This window comes from Capra hircus, chromosome 18 (genome assembly GCF_001704415.2).
Source record: "Capra hircus breed San Clemente chromosome 18, ASM170441v1, whole genome shotgun sequence".
Lineage (NCBI taxonomy): Eukaryota > Metazoa > Chordata > Mammalia > Artiodactyla > Bovidae > Capra > Capra hircus.
Window position 1 is genome coordinate 41,241,810 of NC_030825.1, and position 21,133 is coordinate 41,262,942.

A 21,133-nucleotide genomic window follows, 5' to 3' on the forward strand; every position below is an offset into this window, starting at 1 on the left:
AGGCTCCCTCTCTAGTGGGTCTTAGAAGCCAGGGCAAGTAAGTAGACATGGTGAGCCTCCCTGCTCCAGACGGGAATTCAGCCTGAAAATGAGAGGGAGGGAGAGAGAGAGAGAAAGAGAGAGATTAGACATGGGGGGAGCCAGATTTCCAAGAAACCAGTTTGAGAAGCTGGTCTGAGAAACTGGTCCATCCTTTATTGTTCGTAAAGGCTTTTTATACCTTTTCTTGTACATAGAGATCAATGGATAATATAAAATTATGCAGTGTCAACAGCCCTGACTTTTATCGAGACCAGGCTTTCTCTCTGCATACCTAGCTGTATACACAAGTCTTAGGTGATTTACATCATCTTCTGGCCAGAAGGCCAATTAGCATTTTACAGCCCTTTTCTGATAAGGGTAATAGTGTTGTTCTTCCCAAAGTCTGGTGCCACTCTCAGAAAGCACTAAATAAAGTTACATTCTTACATAGCAAGGACACAACAATTTACAACAAACAAAAAGGAGTACAGTGATTTATAACAAAGAAAATTAATTAACTCAAAAGTCTAGTGTTGCTAACATCAAAACTACTATATTTCTATTTCTGCATCCCGATTACATTGATTAATATCCTCCCAGGTGCCTAAAAGATAAAGGATATGGAGGCCTGGCGGCAAACATTAACTCAACAATGGAACCCTTCACCAAACTAATTCTTAGCTCTAAAAGGCTCTATATCTTTAAGATGTTTTAAGCTTCTTGCCTCTCATGGTTGGGGGCTGTAAACAATCCAAAAGTTGTAAAAGTCCGGGCAGACCAGTCAGATAAGTTAGAAAGCCATCAAAGGGGTTTAAACTGAGACATTCTTTTTATATGCAGGAGACTGTTGGAGCTCTAAGTTAACTTTTTCCAGAGAAAGGTGGTAATGTCAGAAGATTATAGTATAGCAGACAATAAACAGACAGATTTTGGTTTCGGGGTAGAGGATCCCTTGAGACCTGACTTGCCTTGCCCATCAGGCCTTTCCGCATGACCTTGTCCTGGGTAGGATCTCCCGTGCTGGCTCCCAGCATAAGTTGAAATCATAAAACAAAGGAGAAGGAATGGTATATTCAGTGAATAATCTAGGGACAATCCACTATCTATGGAGGAAAAAAAGTCTAAATGCATCCCTAAAGTCACACTATTCAAAAAGCTAATTCCATATGGGTTAAAGACATAAAAGTCTGAACTTTAAATATGAAAAAAATGTGGGATGATGCCTTGATGATCTCTTAATAAAGGGGAATTTCTTAAACAAGATAACAAAAAGCACAAAACCTTAAAGAAACTTTTCATGGTTTCTGCCTTAAATTTGAGAACTTTTATTCCTTTTTACACCATAGAAGAGAATGAAAGACAAGTTACAAACTGAAAAAGGTTTCGGCATACGTATTACCTTTAAATTATTAGAGCGCATAATACATAAAGCATGCCTTTGAAGGAAAAAACATGTAATTCAGTTTTAAAAGGGAGGAAATGAACAGTTATTTCAAAGAAGAGATCTGAATGGCCAGTAAGTATATCAAAAGATGTTCCATCTTATTAGTAATCTTGAAAATGGAAATGAAAACAACAGCTGGGCACCATTGCACACCCACCATATTAAATGCAGTATGACCATACTGAATGTTGTTGAGGGTGTGGAGGTTAGAAGCACATGTGTTGATAATAGGCGTGTAAACCAACACAATTACTTCGGAAAGCAACACGTCACTCACTGAGCATTGATCCTGAACATTCCCAAGGCTATGCCTATCTGGTTTTGTACCATCTTTCTTTGGTTCTGCTTCTGTCCTCAGCCCAGTTGGTCAGTACGTGCCATCAGTTTTTCCTCAAAAGTGTTTCCTGGATCAGTCCTTCCTTTTAGCTCCCAGCCACCCTCTCACTCAGGCATCCCTCCTTCCAGGTTCCCACCACACTGCTAGACAGCTTGCTTCCCTCTAGCCCACACCACATATTGCTTTTCTTCAGGCTACCGCTTTCACCATCTCATTTCCTTCTCCCGACATCTGTTGCTTTTCAAGGCCAGACTTTCCATCTGTGCTTCTCTCCATCAGTAATCTCTCTCTTACCAGAGAGAGAGATTTTTGGCCTCTAGCTTCCTGCCCTCAGCACAAGGGCTCCACAGCTTGAAAAGCCCTCTTCTTAATCCTCTTGTGTCAACCACCATCTCTGGATGAGGAGCCAGAGGAAAACAGTACACTAGTCACACCTTTCACTCCCTGGTTCGATTTAAGCTGGCTCTTGGCCCGTCGCTTAACTGAAACTGCCTCTCTCGGTCAGTAATGATTTCCAACCCAGTTGAAGCCCTTTCTCACTCCACAATGTTCCTTGGCATTCACTCTTGTTTTATTGTGAAATTACATCCTGTAGGCAAAAGCATGTATAACACATGCACATAGCTTAAGAATAATAATGAATTCAACACTTACATCTTACTACCTCATCATAAATACAACACCATTGGTAAATCTGAAGCCCCTGATGAAAGAGAACAATCTGAGGCCAGCCTCCAGCCGTCCTGCTTATCCTCCATGCTGATGCCCCTGGAAGCCCCCCAGGCCTCCCATAGCCCATTTATCTAGAATCTCCTCTCCTGCTATGATGGGCCAGCTAAAAACAGGGGATCAAATTTGCCTCTGGGACTAATGGGAGGGTTTCACACCATGTTTCAAGTCTGAGCTTCCAGAAATAATTCCCTGCCTTTGTAGTCAACCTGCACGTGACTCCAGTCCAAGAAAAGGGTGACTTTTCACTCTTCGTATTTAACTTAAAAGTGATCACCATGTGAGGAATCATACAGTCTGCTTCTGTTTGCAGTTTAATTTAGTCCAATTTCCTGAGATACGTTACCCCATAGGGAAATGAATCGGGCTGCCTTTTCATTTCGAGTGTTATGAAACTTCTAGTACTGTTTTTATGTTATTATAGAAGAATTCTAGTTGCCTTATTTTAGATTCATTCTTTTTAAGGCATCTTCTCAGTGTCTCAAATTCAGTGGAGGGCGTCAGGCTTTTAGATATTCAGTGTGAACTAGCCTGGCTTCTAAAGGAATCAGTGGAAAGTTATAGGTGCACATCTGAACCTGAGTTAGGATGACATCTGCTTGCTTCATACAGTGATCTGATTTATTCACGTTTGTATTAATTAAGATTTCCCAACTCCCCCAAAGCTAGCTATATCTACTAAGAGCCAGACATTAAAGAAATAGACAATTTTTGAATGTCTGGCCCTTAGTAGATATAGCTAGCTTTGGGGGAGTTGGGAAATCTTAATTAATACAAACGTGGATAAATCAGATCACAAGGAACTGTGTTCAATGTTATATGGCAACCTGGACAGAAGGAGAGTTTAGGGGAGAAAGGATACATGTATATGTATGGTCAAGTCATTTTGTTGTTCACCTAAAACTATCACAATGTTGTTAATTGGCTATACCCTAATACAAAATAAAAAACTTAAAATTTTTTAAAAGAAGAAATTGACTTTAAAAGCTGTCCTGTTTTGGAGACATTTCTGAAGCTGATTGTAAGGGAGATTTCACAGCCCACCTGTTCGGCAGCATGTAGCAGTGGAGACACCTTCTGGAGCTTCTATAGAAGTGGTCATTTATCACAGAAATCCCTCTGGAGAGCTTCAAGGTAGACTCTGGGCACACCCCTCTACTCTTACCTTCCAGCAAAACTGTAGGAAGTCACTTCAGGGGCAGGGTCAACTGTATCTTGCTTTCCATATTTAGATACAGTCAGAATGGGTCCCTCCTCTTCCAGAGAAAGCTTTTAGACAATGCACTGTATGTTCCTTATGTGGTAGATTCCAATTACTTTTACAATGAAAAAAAAAAAAAAAGCCTGCTTTATGAGTCACTGCCTTGGGCATGGCCTGGCATGAAGTAACCAAGGAGGAGCCTTCTCCTGTTGTCCAGTGAAGTGTGAAGAGCATCAGCTTTGGATCCAGGCTGACTTAGCTCATGCACTGACTTACTCTTGGAGTTTTGTCATCTGAAGACTAAAGACCATCATCATACCTACCTCATCAACCTGTTGTGAGAATTTAACTAGGTACCCCTTGAAAAGAAAGTGAAAGTATTAGTCATTCAGTCATGTCCGACTCATTGCCATCCCATGGACTGTAGCCCACCAAGCTTTTCTGTCCATGGACTTCTCTAGGCAAGAATTCTGGAGTGGATAGCCATTCCCTTCTCCAGGGGATCTTCCCAACCCAGGGATCAAACCCAAATCTCCTGCATTTCAGGAAGATTCTTTATCACCTGAGCCACCTGGGTCAGGAAGATCCCCTGGAGAAGGGAATGGCTACCCACTCCAGTATTCTTGACTGGAGAATTCCATGGACAGAGGAGTCTGGTGGGCTTAAGTTCATGGGGTTCCAAACAGTCAGACACAACTGAGCAAATAAAACATGGGCAGTCCTTAGAAAGTGCTTAATATAATAGTTGAGAGAGAGTAAGAGGTGCTAATTGTTGGCTACAGTTCCTTTTTAGGGCCTGTCTTAGTCCATTCGGGCTGCTAAAACAACTACCGCAGACTGGGTGGCTTAAAACAACAGACATTTATTTCTTACAGTTTTGGGCAGGCAAGTTGTTCTTAAAGAACCACGGGTGATTTGGTGGATAGCTGCAGGGAGATCCACTGTTCTGGAAGCAGCAGCTCCTCTCGAGAACCTTTAAAAGCACAGTATGAGTAACCTGAGGTCTCAGCTGTTCCGTTGTGTCTCCCCAGCTTCCACCTTAGAATAGGTAGGCCAGTTGGAAGCATTCTGGGACATAACAAAGGGCTCAGGCAGGCTGCTTTCCACGTGAGAAAGTGTGCAGGTGCCAGATGGAAGCAGATGATGGTGATGACAGTGACGGAGACTAGAGCAGCAATGAGCTGGGAGTCAGGGCTGCCACAGTGGAGGCATGCATGACAGGGGAGCGGGGATGGCAGCCACAGCGGCGGGAGAGGTGCTCGTCCTCCTGCTGCTTGACTTTCCTCTTCATTTGCCTCTTCCTCTCAGTATTGGGCAGGGAAAGTTGCCAATTGTGAGGGCAACATAGGTGATTGTAGTCCGGCCCCTCCGGCCTCCTCCGCTGTTCTCCTATTTCCACCCCCTCTGTCTAGCCAGCCACTCAGCCTTGCTCGTGGACAGGCTGGGGAGGCGGCAGCAGTGGGGCTGGACCTTGGGCTGCGGTCTGCAGGATGAGCTCCTCACCCCAGGGCTATGGTCCTGCCATCCCACCTCCTAATCTGCGTCCCGCTCCATCTCCATCTCCATCTCCACCTCCTTGACCAAGGCCGCCATTGTCTTTTGTCTAAATGTCTAACACTGTTTTCTGTGTGGGCTTCCTGATTCTTATTTTGAAAAAAAAAAAAAATCATATAAATACAGAGAACATCCCATTGGGTTATATTTTCCATCACGGTTTACGGCATGGTTCACAGGTTTGGTCGTGCTAGGGCTGTTCCCTTCAAATCCCTGCCCCTTTCTACAGCCCGGATGAACTTACTGATCGTTTCACTTCCCCATTTAAAATGTTTTAGAAGACTCCCCATTTTCCTGAGGATAAAGTCAGCTCCTTAGTGAGACTTACAAGGCCCTTCAGGGTCAAGCCTTCTGCTCCCCACCCTCCCCTTATTTTGAAAACACAATGAGAAAATGACCCACAGCAGTCACTGGTGTCCCATCAGTGCTCCTAGGACAGTTTGGAGGTCCAGCTGGAGTTCCAGCAACTCAAGGTTGTGAATGCGAGCTGTTCGACAAGATTGATTTCATTGTCGAGGTGTTTTCTCCTACAATTATACCTCCTATTTCCATTGCTTTAATTTATAATCTGTGCTACATTAAGCAAACCATACATCTTTACTTGTTAGATCTTATCAGCTAGTTTTTTACATTTCCATTCTTCCTCTCAGCTATCTGACCTACGCTTCTCTCAATTTCTTAAACCACCCTCTCTCTTTCCCTCCTTCCTGCCCTTCCTCCAACACTGCACCTCACAAACTGCCCTAGATTAGATAGGCACTCCCCCCCACCCCCCGCCAGATTCCTGCTTCTAAAGGGAGCAGATTATAATCATCACTTTAAATCACATTAAAAGTAGGCAAATTTCGGAGCCTCTCTGAGCACAAACACAAAGCCTCAGCCACGTTTCCATATTTATTGCCCGGCTTTGTGGTCTTACACTTGCTGATCTTTCCACATTGGGAAGCAAATGACAGACGAAACAGATGGGACTTGCTCAGCACCTTCCCCATCGGCACTCACTCTGCCACATGAGTGGGAGAGGCGGACTGCAGACACGCACACAGGGAAGACAGCTTGCCTTAGCCCTCCATTGTGGCCCAGAAGGCAGGTTTCCACTGGCCACCCGTGCTGAGGTGGGACACAACTGCGTAGTTGAGACTGGAGGGTATGAAAAGCATCACCTCCTCGGCAGCTCAGGGCAGGTGAGGCAGCTCCCACTGAGCCAGGGCAGTGCTGCAGAGGAAGGTGTAACCAGCACCCACAGCCCCCAGGGGTGGGTGCGTCATCCTAGCGCACCTAGCCTGTGCACCACCAGCTTCTGCTGCTGTCAGTAATTTCAAAAAATATTAAACACGAGCCAAACAAAACATACCTGCAGGACCTTTTTATCCAGCCAGTGGCCATTTTCACCCTCTTATATGGATGCTCCCAGAATCCAAATTTCGATGAATCGGCAAATTAAAAGTCACTGTCTACTACAAGGGTACCCCTCTTTTTCAAGACCTTGTCTACACCGCAGAGACTTCAGTGGCTGTGCAACATACACCATTCCATCTCCAAATGTGGTCTAAACCACAATACACAGCATTACCTGAAACACCAGCCTGTCCTTTGGGGTTTTGTTTGGATGGAACACTGCATCCGGTGAAGGGAGACCAGGAAAGAAGAGAGGTGGACTTCTTTTAATTTGTAACACAAAAGATTGCAATCGATCGTAACTTGCACATGAATTGAAAATAATATATGAAAAGGGAAATCGCTGAGCCCAGACCAGCGTGGCTGAGGGACAGTGTGTCTGACATTCACACAGCCCTGTCACAGCTGAGGGGAGGGTTTCTTTGCTGGCTCCTTCGGCAGTCCTGACATGGGCAGCTCTGCAACTGGAGCAGTATTGATTTTCCTTGTTTGCCACGCATTCTCTTTTAAAAATAACTGAATCTAATCCTGTTTGGGTCAGCATAACAGGAACGTAATCATCTGTTCCTGAGAGCAAAATGAAATTCGATCCAAAAAACTCTCCCAACATTCTATTTCAATTCTTTGAAGCAGGTTTTCCACTTTAATAATAAGTTAAAGCCTTCATTATGATGAAGCTTTCTCTGTCTGCTGCCTGTTAGCAGTGGGGCAGCTTTACTAGTCTCCTTTGTTTGTTTCCAAAAGACCTCTTGCTTCCCCGATTTCCAGGTAGCATTGTCAGCTGAGGTGTTGTTTTCCCTCAGGTCTGCAGACACTCTACAGCTTTGTATTTTTACTTTCCAGATATTCCCATATGCTTTTTTCCCCCATCCAAACCACATCCCGGGGGGTGCAAATTTTGGATGAGAATGCTGTTATGTGGGGCAGGGACCTGCAGAGTCTCCCCAGAGAGTCTGCTGCCCTGGGGTGACTTAATAAATGCTCTGAATCACCCTCTGCTGGTCTTCACTGTCCCGAGCTGGTTAGGCTGAGTGACAGCCCCACATTAATTATCAGCTCCAGCCCTTCACTGTCCTCTGGCCTTTCCTACCCACGATGGGTCCTAAATTTGGCTCTACATTAGAATCAAATTGGGAAGACATTAAACATCTAACTCCTGGGCCCTACTGAGACCTGAAGAATCAAAATTTATCCAAGGATGAGGTTCCAGAGTCTAATGAGCCTCCCAGCACCCAGTCCCTCTGTCCTTTGCCTAGAATGGTATGATTTCAGCCCAAGATAATGTCAGCCAGAGACACCTGACCTGAAAGGAGCCAAATGGAAACCTGTGGCAGATGAAAACAGCTTTTCCACGCTCTTAGGAGGCCATCCTGGATGGGGATGGGGGTGGAGGTGGAGGTGCAAAAGAGCCAAATTACCCTGCATGCTGCCTACCTGTTCTTGTTCAACCATCCATCCATCCATCCATCCAATCAGACCTGTATTGAGCTCATGCCCTGTGTCTAAGACCCTGGGCTTTGTGAGTGGTGAAGAGGAAAGACCTTTAACCCTGCCCTCCAAGAGCTCACAGTGCTCAGGTGGTGCTGGCCCAGTTTCCCCAAGAGGAAACCGAACTGGTCTCTCTTCTTGAAAAGAGCAAGCGGGAGTCAGCTGGTCTCTCTTCTTGAAAAGAGCAAGCGGGAGTCAGCTCAAGTCTTCACCAGGCAAGAAAGTAATGACATGAGTTCTTCCCATCATGCTGATTTTTCTCAATGTGGTAGATAAAACTAGCTTTTAATTTGCTGTAATGATACAAGGTTTTCCTTGAAAATAAGCCTACTGATTAATACTACAATGTGCCTTCACTTCATACTCATTTGAATAGTTACAATTTAAAATACTGAATACCAAGTATGGGCGAAGATGTGGGTTAACCAGAACTCTCATCACTGTGGGTGGTAATGTAAATTGATGTAAAATCACCTTGGAAAATGGGCACTTTCCTATAATTTTAAACATACATATACCATACAACTCAGCAGTTCCCTTTCTTGGAATTTACCTGAGAGGAATGAAAACATAATGTCCACAGAAAGACATGTACTCATTTGTTCTTAGCAACTTTATTTATAGTATTAAAAGCTGGAAACAGCCAAGGAATCTTATCAATAAGATGATGGATAAACACTCTGGTCTCACACATACTGTGGAATACTGCTCAGTGATGAAAAAGAGACTACTGCCCCTTGCTACAGTATAGATGATTCTCAAAACCACTATGCTGAGCAGAAGACGTCAGACACAAAATAGTACATATTTAGGATTTCACTTACATGAAACTGTAGGCACAGCTTAATCTACAGTGGTAGAAAGCTGATGAGTGTTCATCTGGAGCCAGGGTTGGGGGTTGACTGGGCAGAGGCACAAGGGAACTTCTGAAGATGAAGAACGTTTTAAGTGCTGTGTACATTAATATGGTAATGATTATACTGGGAAGGTGTGTGTGTGTGTGTGTATATATATATATATGCAAAAATTCATGAAACTGTATGTTTAAAGTGAGTGCATTGTGAATGTTAGCTATACCTCAATAAAATGGATTTCTTAGGTGATACTCAGCAAGGCAGAAATCATGAATTCGGAGGGCAGTGGAACATCTGAAGCTTAGGAAATGGCATTCAGGCGAGGTGGACAGTATCCTAAAAAATGCGCACGTGAAATGCTGTGAGACTTCAGAGGAAGATGGGAAGTAGTAGGAGCTTCATAAAACAGATAACGTTTCTCCTGAACCTCTTGAGAAAATGTAGACAGCACATGGGGTCAGAATGAATATCTAAGTGAAATTGGGTTGAAATTAATATCAGGGGCCTGAGATGGGAGAGGGGAGGTATCCTTAAAAAAGCCCCTACACCCTGGGAAAACAGTAAGAATGGGGGTGACCCCACCACTTTGGCCTTTATGAGGTCCATTCTGTGAAAACTGAACATAAGACCTGAACATTAGGCCTTTAGTACCAGCTGGTGCAGCCACCCGCTTTCCCCCTCGGCCCTTGGGGGCTCTGAGAACTTGAGTGGTGACAAAGCAAACTGGCCAGGCCAGGACCAGGGTGAGGCAGTCAAGCCACCCAGAGCAAGCATGATGGGAGGCAGGGTCCCCCAAGGGCTAAGCCCTCACTAACAGGACCTGAGAGTGTGTGCGTCGCAACCTTACCCTGCTTTCTGCTAAGCTGGGAGCAGGAGCCTGAGTGACTCATTAATTCCTAGCTGTGCCTGCATGCCCCTGCAGGCCACGCACTGTGTTAGAGGGCGTATTAGATACAAGTCCCCAGCGAGCTCACAGTCTAGCAGGAAGGGGGAGAACAGTGTGTCAGGGGAAGCCCGGGGGCCACGGGTTCTCAAGGAAAAGACACTTGACCCATACTGGAAGGGGCTGATCAGCAAACTTTTGGAGAAAGTGAAACCTCAGTTATGAAGTGAGGAAGGTCAGTCCAAGAGAAGGGTGGGGCAGTCCTGTCTCAACCTACCTGGTCTAGGAGTTAGAGTTTGGCTTCCAAGAAAGAGCCCACCAGGCATTGACCTGCAACAGCTGATGTGACTGTGTTCCCCCGTCCACCCTATGTTTTTGTAGGTTTGCGCTGTCCCAGGGGGAGTCCACCCCAGTAACCTTGGCATCTGTCAGCTCGGCTGCGGTCCCAGCAGTAGAGTCCCCCGAGATCGACCTAAGTGATTTTGTTAAGTAAGTGCAAACTCAAAGCCGCAATGTGTTTCTTTAAATAGCGTTCTTTTCTCTACACTGAATTCTATTCTCAAACTCATTCTTCATATCCTTCATTTATTCTTCCAGCAGTTGAATGAGTGCCTCCTCTGTGTTAGTCCCTTTGCTGGGCATCTGGGATCCAGAGTTAAAAATCATCTCTGCTCTCAGAGAGTGTAGCCTCCTGATTCCCGAGGGACTGAGCCCTCCCTGTCACGTTGCCTTCTCCATCTGCCCAAGGTCTGCAGCCAGGGTCAGGTCAAGTTTATTTAGAAGGCAGAGAAGGATGTGACAATTGGCCAAACCTGGTAGTCTCACAATAAAAATGTTCCAATAAATGATGAAGCTTAACACTGAGCACTCAGGGACACATCCAAATTGTCTGAAGGGTCGCCTGAGCTTTTGAGAACTTCTGTAAGTCAGATAAGGGCTCCATAGGCCAGGAAAGAAGGGTTAGGGCCTCTGGGAAATTGGCCAGTTTGATGCCATAGCCTGCGTGTTTGGGGACAGGGAGTAACAGAGCACTGACCAGCTTGAGAAGTGTCTCTTGAGGGAGAACCTCACTTATTTGGGGTACAGCAGACGAGAGAGGAAGACAGGGCCATCATGCAGCTGAAGACTGTGTTGTGATGATGGCTGAATGAGTGATTCTCCACATTTCATTAAACTCCCTAGGACTATTGTTGTGGATGAAGATGTTGGATCTGAAGAAAGAGAAAACAAAAAAGCACAAGTGCCCGCCCTGGCCATCTCAGACGTACGGTTTCCTTTCTCTGGGGCGAGTGGGCTACGAATCTTTTCCCGGGTCACTTCTCAACCAAACACCCACAGAACCATCACCTCAGTGACAACCCAGACACCTCAGCACATAGATTTTCTCTGTAACAGAAAAGCCAGTTACCCTTGACCTTGGCCATCATGCATTCTTCCCAGCCCCCAGATAGAGGCTACAAAAGGAGAACTGTCTTACATGGTAAAAAAAAAAAGAAAAAAGAAAAAAAAGAGCCAGAGAGTTTATAAATTCATACTCTTAAATTCTCCTTTTAGAATGATGGCCTAAGGAAATAATCAGGAATGATTATTGCAATATACAGTACAATATGTGTATTATATGTACATAGACGTATATTCAAACACTTTAGAAATAGCAAAAAAAAAATTGAGAAAATAAATTGCTTTGTGTCCATGATGATCTGCAATCTTTTAAAATAGGATTTGTCTCTATAGTGGCAGAGTGGGGGGAAGAAAGTATTTTCACACTTTGTAGGTAGGGGTGTGAATTAGTAGAGCCTTTATGACAGGCAGTGTTGCAGATGTATCAAAATTTAATGGACAAGGAAATGGCAACCCACTCCAGTATTCTCACCTGGAAAATCCCATGGACGGAGAAGCCTGGCGGGATACACCATGGGGTTGCAAAGAGTCGGACATCACTTAGCGACTGAGCACATCAAAATTTAAAATACACAGTTCCTCTACTACAGTACTATTCTACACATATACTTTTAGGTTTACATAATGACATATAACTATCCTTGTACATAGCAGCTTTATTGGAAAAAGGAAGAAAAATTGGAAACAACTTAATTCTCTCAATGAGAGACTGTTTGAATATATTGAAGTCCTTTTTTTTAGAAAATGAGAGCTTTTTTCTTTTTACTGATTTGGAGCAATCCCTGATAACATTAAGTAAAAATACTACGTGTTCTGTTTTTCAAAGTATTTTAAATTATGCTTGTAAAGAATATTTAGCCATATGGGAAGGTGTCAGTCATGCTATAATGTTAACTGAAAAATCAGAATATAAACGTATTTGTATATACTCACACTATGCACACACACACATATATATATAAATCTACAGAATAACCCAATGATTGATTTGTATTTTGATCTTTTAACCTTTCTATGTATTTTTTAGATGTCATAGAAAATTTAAGAATATAGAAAAATGAAAGCAAAAATTTTCAAAACCCCACCATTCATAGAAAAATTTTAGCATTTACCTTCCCAGGTATCTCTGTTTGCATGTGAAAATCTGAGTTAATTTATACACACTCACAGTTGCAGGTGTGATACATAGGCATATGTAATATCACACATATGAGATGAAATGGTTGAATGGCATCACCAGCTCGATGGAATGAGCTTGAGTAAGCTCCAGGAATTGGTGATGGACAGGGAAGCCTGACATGCTGCAGTCCATGGGGTCTCAAAGAGTCGGACACGACTGAGTGGCTGAGCTGAACTAAATATTACGTAAATGGAACTGCTTTTTAACTGATGATATCAGTAATGCACGTCATCCTTGGTCCACAAATGCACACTGCATCATCCTCCGCAGATGGAGGTACCACACACACTTCACTTCACACTTCACAAAGCGACCCCCCTACCTGCCTAGTGATAGGCATTTAGTTTACTTCCAGAGTTTTGCTATTACAAATAACACTGAAGTAAACATCCTTGTACACACATCTTGGACACTTGCCCAGTTATCTCGGGCTGGGGGGCAGGGGGCAGCGGGTGGGTGGGGGGCAGGGGGCAGCGGGCGGGTGGGGGGCAGGGGGCGGGTGGGAAGGGAAAGGTGCTATTTGTGAAATATATGCAACCTACTTCATTTTTCTGTCAGTGAAGGGGAGGAGCACATTGATGACAAGTTATGAGTGCTTACAAGTTTTTCCTCACACCTCGAATCCCTAGGGATTGAAAATGAACTCTGCTGAAACAGAAAGAATAGACATGAACCAGAGCCACAGGGAGTTTCAGGAATCCCCGTGGAGCTTTGAGCGGGATGAAATGTTTTCCATTGGCGTAGAAGAAGTAAGTTAACACCTCATGGGCCCTAAAGTCATCTGATATTAACTCTTCTTACTGAGCACCTGCCCCCAAGTTAGAAATTGAACATTTCCCAAGCACCATTACTGCCTTATCATCATGTATTTTCAGAGTGCTGAGTTAGTCGCCTTTCATGGAATCAAGCAAGGTAAAGTGAGGAGTCAGTCTGTAAGTTGGCTGAACTTTAGCCTACCCTTTGCAGACCTTCCTGTGGACTGGCTTTCTCTGCAGGTGTTTGATATTTTGCCCCTCTATGGAGTGCTGCAGCCACACAGTAGCCACCAGATATCATTCACCTTCTATGGACACTGTGACATCATTGCACAGGCTAAGGCTCTGTGCGAAGTGGAAGGAGGCCCCACCTATGAGATCATACTGAGGGGAGAGGCCTCCCTGGTCAACTACTCCTTTGACACCAAGGATATTAACTATGGATTACAGGTATTGCCAGCCATCGGGAGGAGATTTTCTGGGTTTGCCTTCAATATTGGTCAAAGTCCTTGTGCTCTCATCTCTCCTGGAACCTGCAGTCTTCATAGTCTCCCCATCACCCCTGTGCTTGATCCCTAATCTGCTTCCTAACCCTGATCATCCTTCTACTGCCAACCACGTGCCAGACATTTTCACTTGCTTTTCTTATTGTATCCTCAAATTCTGCATGTTAGACCCTAAAATTTGTATCTTTATTCTCAATCCAAAAGCCCATTCCAGGCTATTTCTTTCAGTAAGACTCCTCCTTTCTCAGCCCCTTGAGTTTACGACCTCTATGGAATTTTCCACTGCACTCTGTCCCTCACCTCCCCACATCCTTACACCCTCCAGGGTTTGTTCCTTCATCAAGCGTAATTCTTCTGAGCTGGTTTTCCTTTCCCATCACCAATGCAGTTATCACACTCCAGGATCTCATCAAGCTATGCCTAAATTACTGCTGAGACTATGATGTGTATACGAATCACCTGGAGTCCTGTTCAAGGGTAAATTCTGATTCAGTAGGTCCATGATGGAGCCTGAGACTCTGCATTTCTAACAAGCTCCCAGGTGATGTCAATGCTGCTGGTCCACGGACCCATGGAGACAAGGGATTACAGTGCATTCCTGGTTTCTACCTATAACCCATCTAGTATCACTGTCAGATAGATTTCCCCCAGATTACATTTTCATGCCATCAATCCCTGAACAGTTAACCCCAGTGGCATTTGGAAAAGCAGCATAGAGAAGAAAACATTGTTTTGTGGTCAGAAGAATTGGGAGATCATCTTACTTTTACTTCCTACTGACTGTGACTGTCACCTAACCTCTCAAAGTCTCAGCATCCCTCACCTATAAAATGGGAATGGGGTAGCAATTCCTGTTTCAGCAAGTGGTTATGGTTTCTTTAGTGTCCAGTCAGTACTGTGCCTGGATCAGAGAATGCATTCAATCATGAGTCACTGTGGATCAGAGCCAGGTTCCTCCGCCTGGGTAAGGTTATCCTAAGTCCCTCTAGTAACTGATGCTCCCTACATATTGAACTTCATTTCTCATGATTTCCCATTATAGACCATTTCTTCATGTATAGTCAGACTGGTTTACCCGCTAGCCCTAAGGCACCCCAGCCCTTCCTGCCTCCATCTTTCCTGTTGTATTATCCCTTTCATCCTCCACTCTGCCAACTGCAAACTCACACCTACTGTAACACCCAGCTCAGCTCCATCCCTCTGTTACCTTCCTCCTATGCTGCATTCTCTTGGCTATACTTAAGTATAGTCTTTGCCATAATATAATAATATAATGTACTTTCTAAATCTTGCTTTGGAATAATTGTCAATTCTATGTCTGTACAGCTTCTCTTCCCAATTAGAATTAGTATTATATACTCAGATACTGTATCTCCTACCAAATTTTAATGGGGATTAGACTCCCCATTATATAGCCACTGCATGTATTATTACTGAATTGCATGTGTACATGTATATTAATAAGTTAAAGACTGTGCTAAAAATCAAATTCACCCAACACCCATTGAAACTTTGGGTATCATGTTGACTAAATAGAATTCTCTTTCACTCCTTATCTCCAAGGTCTTCTGGGCGATTGGTTCTGGCTCAGCTCAGAGTACTTCCTTTGAACCAGCTAGTTCTTGCCCTAGTTTATTCTAAGAGCCCCTTAAGTGGCTTCAGTTTGTGATTATTGGACCTTTTGGATTGTGTTAGCAAAATCTCAGGAGAAAAAAAAAAAAAACAAACATGTCTGGCCTATTATTCCCATGTCTCTCTGTAAAAATACAAACATTCACTCTAGAAAATTCTGAACTCAAATCTTATCCAAATCTTCTTAATGTAAAAAAGCTTACTTTAAGATCCTCTAATATGAATTCCTTGTGGTGAAGAGACAGAGGTCTAAGGAGGTTACCCCACAGCTGTACTAAGCTAACTTAGTTGCTAGAAGACCCAGGACTAGAGCCAGACTCCAGGGTCCAGTGCCCCTCCCACCCAGGAGGCACCTGGCTGTGATACTAAAATGTGGATTGGCCCACATCTGCCCCCTGGAGGAGGGCACGGCAACCTGCTCCAGTATTCTTGCCTGGAGAATCCCATGGACAGAGCAGCCTGGCGGGCTACAGTCCATGCGGTCTCAAAGAGTCAGGCACAACTGAACCAACTTCGTACACAGCACACACCTCGTGGAAAATGAAATACGTGTATGTGAGGCATGCGTGTCTATCCACCTTGGTCAGAATGACGGCAGAATCTCGGAGGGTGGGTGGCAGGGGAGTCACTTGTCTCCTTTTTCTCCTCTCGAGCTGTTCGACCTTGTCACAGAGAATGAAATCACTCTCAAGAACACTGGGAAAGTTGGCTTTGAGTTCAGGGTTCTGACTGACCCCCAGTCTTCACCAGACAACCTTCTACCAGGAGTGCCACTCATCCAGCCTCTCTTAGTAAGTAGCCTACAAGCCACTGATCATGGGAGGAGGGGCCCAAACTCAAACCTGTAAGCCACACCCTAGAGTATATAAAACGATATATAACAATATATAAAGCTTCATTTTATACATTTTTATTTCTGTGTTATTTAAGACAAGATTTAATGACTATTAAGTGTTCTTCCTGGACTGTATATTTTATCTATTTTAAATAACCACTTTCTTCCCTTTTAACGCTTTTTACTTCTTTATTAATTCTTCTTTATTAATATTAATTCACAATATTAATATTGCATCTTTTGAAGTAGCATAGTAGCTGTCTTTCACAAGGTTTGGTATGTTGTTTTTACTGTGATTTGCTTCTATACATTTTATGGTAATCATGAGTGTATCTTTTTCTTGGTTATATGTTCATTCCATCATTCTGGCTTGCAATGCAGGAGACCCTGGTTTGATTCCGAGGTTGGGAAGACCCCTTGGAGAAGGGATAGGCTACCCACTCCAGTGTTCTTGGGTTTCCATGGTGGCTCAGACAGTAAAGAATCCGCCTGTAGTGTGGGAGACCTGGCTTCGGTCCCTGGGTTGGGAAGATCCCCTGGAGGAGGGCTTGGCAACCCATTCCAATATTCTTGCCTGGAGAATCCCCATGGACAGAGGAGCTTGGCAGGCTCCAGTATTCTTACCTGGAGAATCCCTGTGGAGAGAGGAGCCTGGTGGGTTACAGTCCATGCGGTTGCAAAGAGGCAGGCATGACTGAATGACTAAGCTCACAGCACACCTTCATTCTGAGGACCAGTATCTTTCATTTCTTATCTCTTCACATGTTGCTTCTATCCTACTTTCTCTAGTCTTTCTCTAGTCTGCTAAAGCAAGTGTTAGACATATGCTGGACCTTCTCACTCTGTCCATGTTTCTTAACCTGTATTTCACATGTGTATCTCTTTACTCTTTATCTCTCTATACTGTTTTCTAGGTAACTACTTCAACTCTTTCAGTTACCTAATTTTCTTTTCAATTGAGTATAATCTACTGTTTAACCCTACTTTCTTAATTTCAGAAATTCCATCTGATTCACCACTTTCACTTGGGATTTTAATTTCTTCACTTATCACTAATCATTTTGTACATTCTTTTAAATTTTTCTAATTGAGTTATTATTATTCCTATTTATGTGACTGTTGACTCTCTTTCACTATCAATGCTTTCCCTGTATGATTTGTAATGTTTGACTTGGGGTCATCTTTAGCTGCGCGTGTTCTCTCTGGGAGAGCCTCTTCACCCTGGATTGTAATGTGACGCTGCCAATAGTGTTGCCCTTGTTTTTGCCAGGTAGCTCAAGGTGGGTCAGATTTTGAGTTAATATTTTGACCTGGATTAATCACAATGATCTGTCAATGTACATTAAGACTCTATGAGTTTGCACGACTCAGGCTTTTTCTTATCTTCATTCTCTAATTTTTCCTCGAAGAATATGCATCAGTTGTAACATCAAAAGACGACATCAGAAAAACACATTTTATGTGTTTAAAAATTATTAGAGGCCCCTTCAAAGATGACTTTTAAAGCACTTCTAAATGACTTGATTCTGTAATAGCATTTTCCCTGGTTTCTATTCTAGGCTGATTTGCCTTTTCTGGTAGTTTTTTACCATAAAATTCTCCCACTTTTATTTTCTAATTACTGATGTAGAGTTTTTATTTTGTGACCTTATTCACAATTTTTAAGATTTATTATATGAAATTTGATGTATGTAGAAGATACTCATATCACATGTGTTTGACTTACAGAGCATAATAAAAAAATGAATACCCCGCCTACCACCCATCTTCAAACTCAGAACATCACTAATACATTTGAAGTCACTTGTGTGTTGGTGCATGCGGTTCAACGGACTTCAGTCTATCCAGGCTCTTTCTGTCTCTCATACTCCTTCCGGCTACCCCCGGGCCAGCAACCGCTAGGCTGAATTTCATGCTTGTCACTCTCTTTGTAAAATGCAGTTTTATTACTTATGTAGCATCTTTATATCAAGTACTTTTAGCTTATTAGTTTATCAAAACTTCTAAGCACCTGCAATGACCAGGTATTTTTCTAGAACTTGTAGTCGAATAGTAAACAAAACGTACAGATATACCTGCCCTCACGGAGATTTCATTTTATGGGATTTTGCTGTATCTTGAGCTTTATAAAAATGTCATCAGTACCTGTAATTTGTGCAGTTTTCCCCCCTAATATTTTGTTTTTAAGGCTAGTCTACATTGTTGCATTGGAGAGGGCAGTGGCCCCCCACTCCAGTACTCTTGCCTGGAAAATCCCAAGGATGGAGGGATCCTGGTGGGCTGCAGTCCATGGGGTCGCTAAGAGTCAGACAGGACTGAGCGACTTCCCTTTCACTTTTCACTTTCATGCATTGTAGAAGGAAATGGCAACCCACTCCAGTGTTCTTGCCTGGAGACTCCCAGGGACGAGGGAGCCTGGTGGGCTGCCGTCTATGGGGTCGCACAGAGTCGGACACGACTGAAGCGACTTAGCAGACATTGTTGCATGTAGCTATAGTTCATTTATTTTCACTAACGTACAATACTCATTTTGTAACTACAAATGGAAAGTAGTTTTCCTTTTCCCTGTCAAAATACATTTGGGGATTCCCGCCCCAAGTTTCGCTGTTAAATAATTCTGCTGCAGATACTCTTGTACCCGTGTCCCAGCCAACAGGTGGAAGAGTTTTCACAGAGAATTTTCCTAGGAGCGAAATTTTGAGGTCATAGGCTATGCATTTGTTCAACTTTATAAGGAGCTGCTAATACAGTTTTCATGGTGATTTTTCCTGTGAAAAATCTGGTGATTTCCCACCAGATGTAAATGAGTTTCTTTTGGTTCCTAGTCTCACTGAAATTTGGCAAAGTTTGCCAATCTTATGGTTAAAATTTTTTTCATTATGATCTTAATTTTCATTTCTCTGATTACTTATGAGAATAAGCAGCTGTCACTGTGCTGACTTGCTGTTCCGGTTTCCTCTTTCATGAAATGCCTGGCCGTATATGCTTCCTATTTTTCTACTGTCTGTCCTTCTCTCACATCTGCATAGGAATGAATCTTGGGAGAGGAGTGCGAGTGGACACTATGGTGTACACTAAGCCCTTGGGATTATTCAGTGCATCAAACTGCTGGAAGCAAGAGTCTATTGTAAATTTTACTTAAAGCTCTCTCTGATCTTTCTGCCGCATAGGGTTTTATCAGTTCCCATAAAGAGCAAGTATTGAAGGTTTATTACTTACCTGGAGTGCCTGAGATCTTTCAAAGAAGTTTCCAGATACAGATTGCCCACCTGGACCCAGAAAATATTACTCTGAGTGGAGAGGGAATCTTTCCCCGAATCTGCCTCGATCTCCCCAGGAACCTCAAAGGTAATTCTACCCCCTGTAATATTTCCCCACTGGATGACAAGATGCATTTTAGCTGCTTATTAAAAGAGTGCTGGCAGTCTGCATTATTTGTTTGGCAGTCCTCCCTTTTGTGTTATTCCTCAGTTTCAAAACACATCAAGAGTGGAAATTGACTGGATGACCTGAGATGAGTGCAACAAGATATGTCCATGATAGTCCCAAATTAAGACATTCGGCCAATTTCGCCATCATTAAATTACAGAGTGATCAGGACTTCATGCTTCCAAATGCCTTTTCTTCCATGGCATGTTCCTTCCAGCTGCACTCTCTCCCTGAGTTGTCACTCATGGTTGGCCATTGAGAAGGCTATGGCTAATTTTACTGCAAGGAGTACAATTCTCAAAATATAAACTGTAAAGAGAAGCAACCAACGTTCCAACCCCTTATGCTGGCATTACTCAATTTGGGTTAATTTAGACTGTTGTTTATTTATTTATTTTTAGACTGTTATTAATTGTCTGCCCACATCCCTAGCTAGCCAAGGCTTTTCTGGGCAACATCCAGCTCCTGGAGCCATCACTCTGTATCAGAGTATTTCTGTCTTAGCAGATTCTGAAGCTCAACTAAGCAGCTTTTTGAGCCATGGACTGACTCTGGCTCTTTCTTCCTGACATGGGCTGCAGGATGAGGAGTCAGGAGAAACTTCTCAGTCTTCAAGCTCCTTGAAACCCACATTACCTAAGCAGCTTCAGACTAAGCTCTCTCCCACCTCAGCCTTTCCTCCTACCCCACTCCCCGAAGTCACTAACTCACCTGTTGATTCATTATATCCCGATTGTCTGCTTCCTGAAAATATGAACACAAATATTAGTAAATCTAAGACCATGTTACTCTCTACCATCTAGAGTTCCAACCAGACATAGGTTAGTCCAGCTCCACATACAATTTCAAGAAGGAAATCCTTTGCCTCATGGCTGAAAACTGGATGCCAATCTGTCCTCTTTATGGCAGTACACATGTTTAACCAATACAGAGCTTTAAAATAATTTCAATCTGAGTGTTAGTTGAGTTTTCTCCGCTCCAGTTCACCACAGCCTCAGCACTTCCTATGATTTCACAGAAGGTACTTTAATTACTTTGTCTATTTGGGCATTTGAATTTGTACTGGGTTACTGGTGAACTTGGGTGTCTGACATTTCTCCGGCTGTTGCCCAACCTCCCTGATTCAAGGAGGGGACTGTAGCTTATTTAGTTGTAGTTAAAGCACCTTGAATCAAATATATTCTTTTAGTTAATCGATACTCAACAAACATGAAGACCAACCTAAGGGTGACCATCCATCTGGGTTTCTCCAACATGGAGAGGTTTCCCAAGTGGTACAGCCATCTGTGCTTAAACTGGAAAAATATCAAGTAAGCTGGGATCCAGTTGGTCACCCCACAACTGACTCGGGATGTTCCTGGCATAAAGTTCTTGAGAACTAGACGGTAGCTCACTAAAGCATAACGTTATAAACTTCAGTGAGGTCTCTGGTACAAAATATCCTCTGAAGCAGAGAAAACGTGGTAGGCGAGGTATCACAAAGTTC

General features: G+C 43.3%; 1 protein-coding gene across 1 annotated transcript in view; it reads left to right on the forward strand.

The window, feature by feature from the left end:
- Window positions 1–21,133, forward strand: part of HYDIN (HYDIN, axonemal central pair apparatus protein) — a 346,678-nt gene that overhangs the window by 223,792 nt on the left and 101,753 nt on the right. The window contains 6 exon segments of the mRNA XM_018063160.1: window positions 10,291–10,398; window positions 11,092–11,173; window positions 13,120–13,239; window positions 13,486–13,695; window positions 16,037–16,174; window positions 19,389–19,566. Of these exon segments, the coding sequence (XP_017918649.1) occupies window positions 10,291–10,398; window positions 11,092–11,173; window positions 13,120–13,239; window positions 13,486–13,695; window positions 16,037–16,174; window positions 19,389–19,566 (836 nt within the window).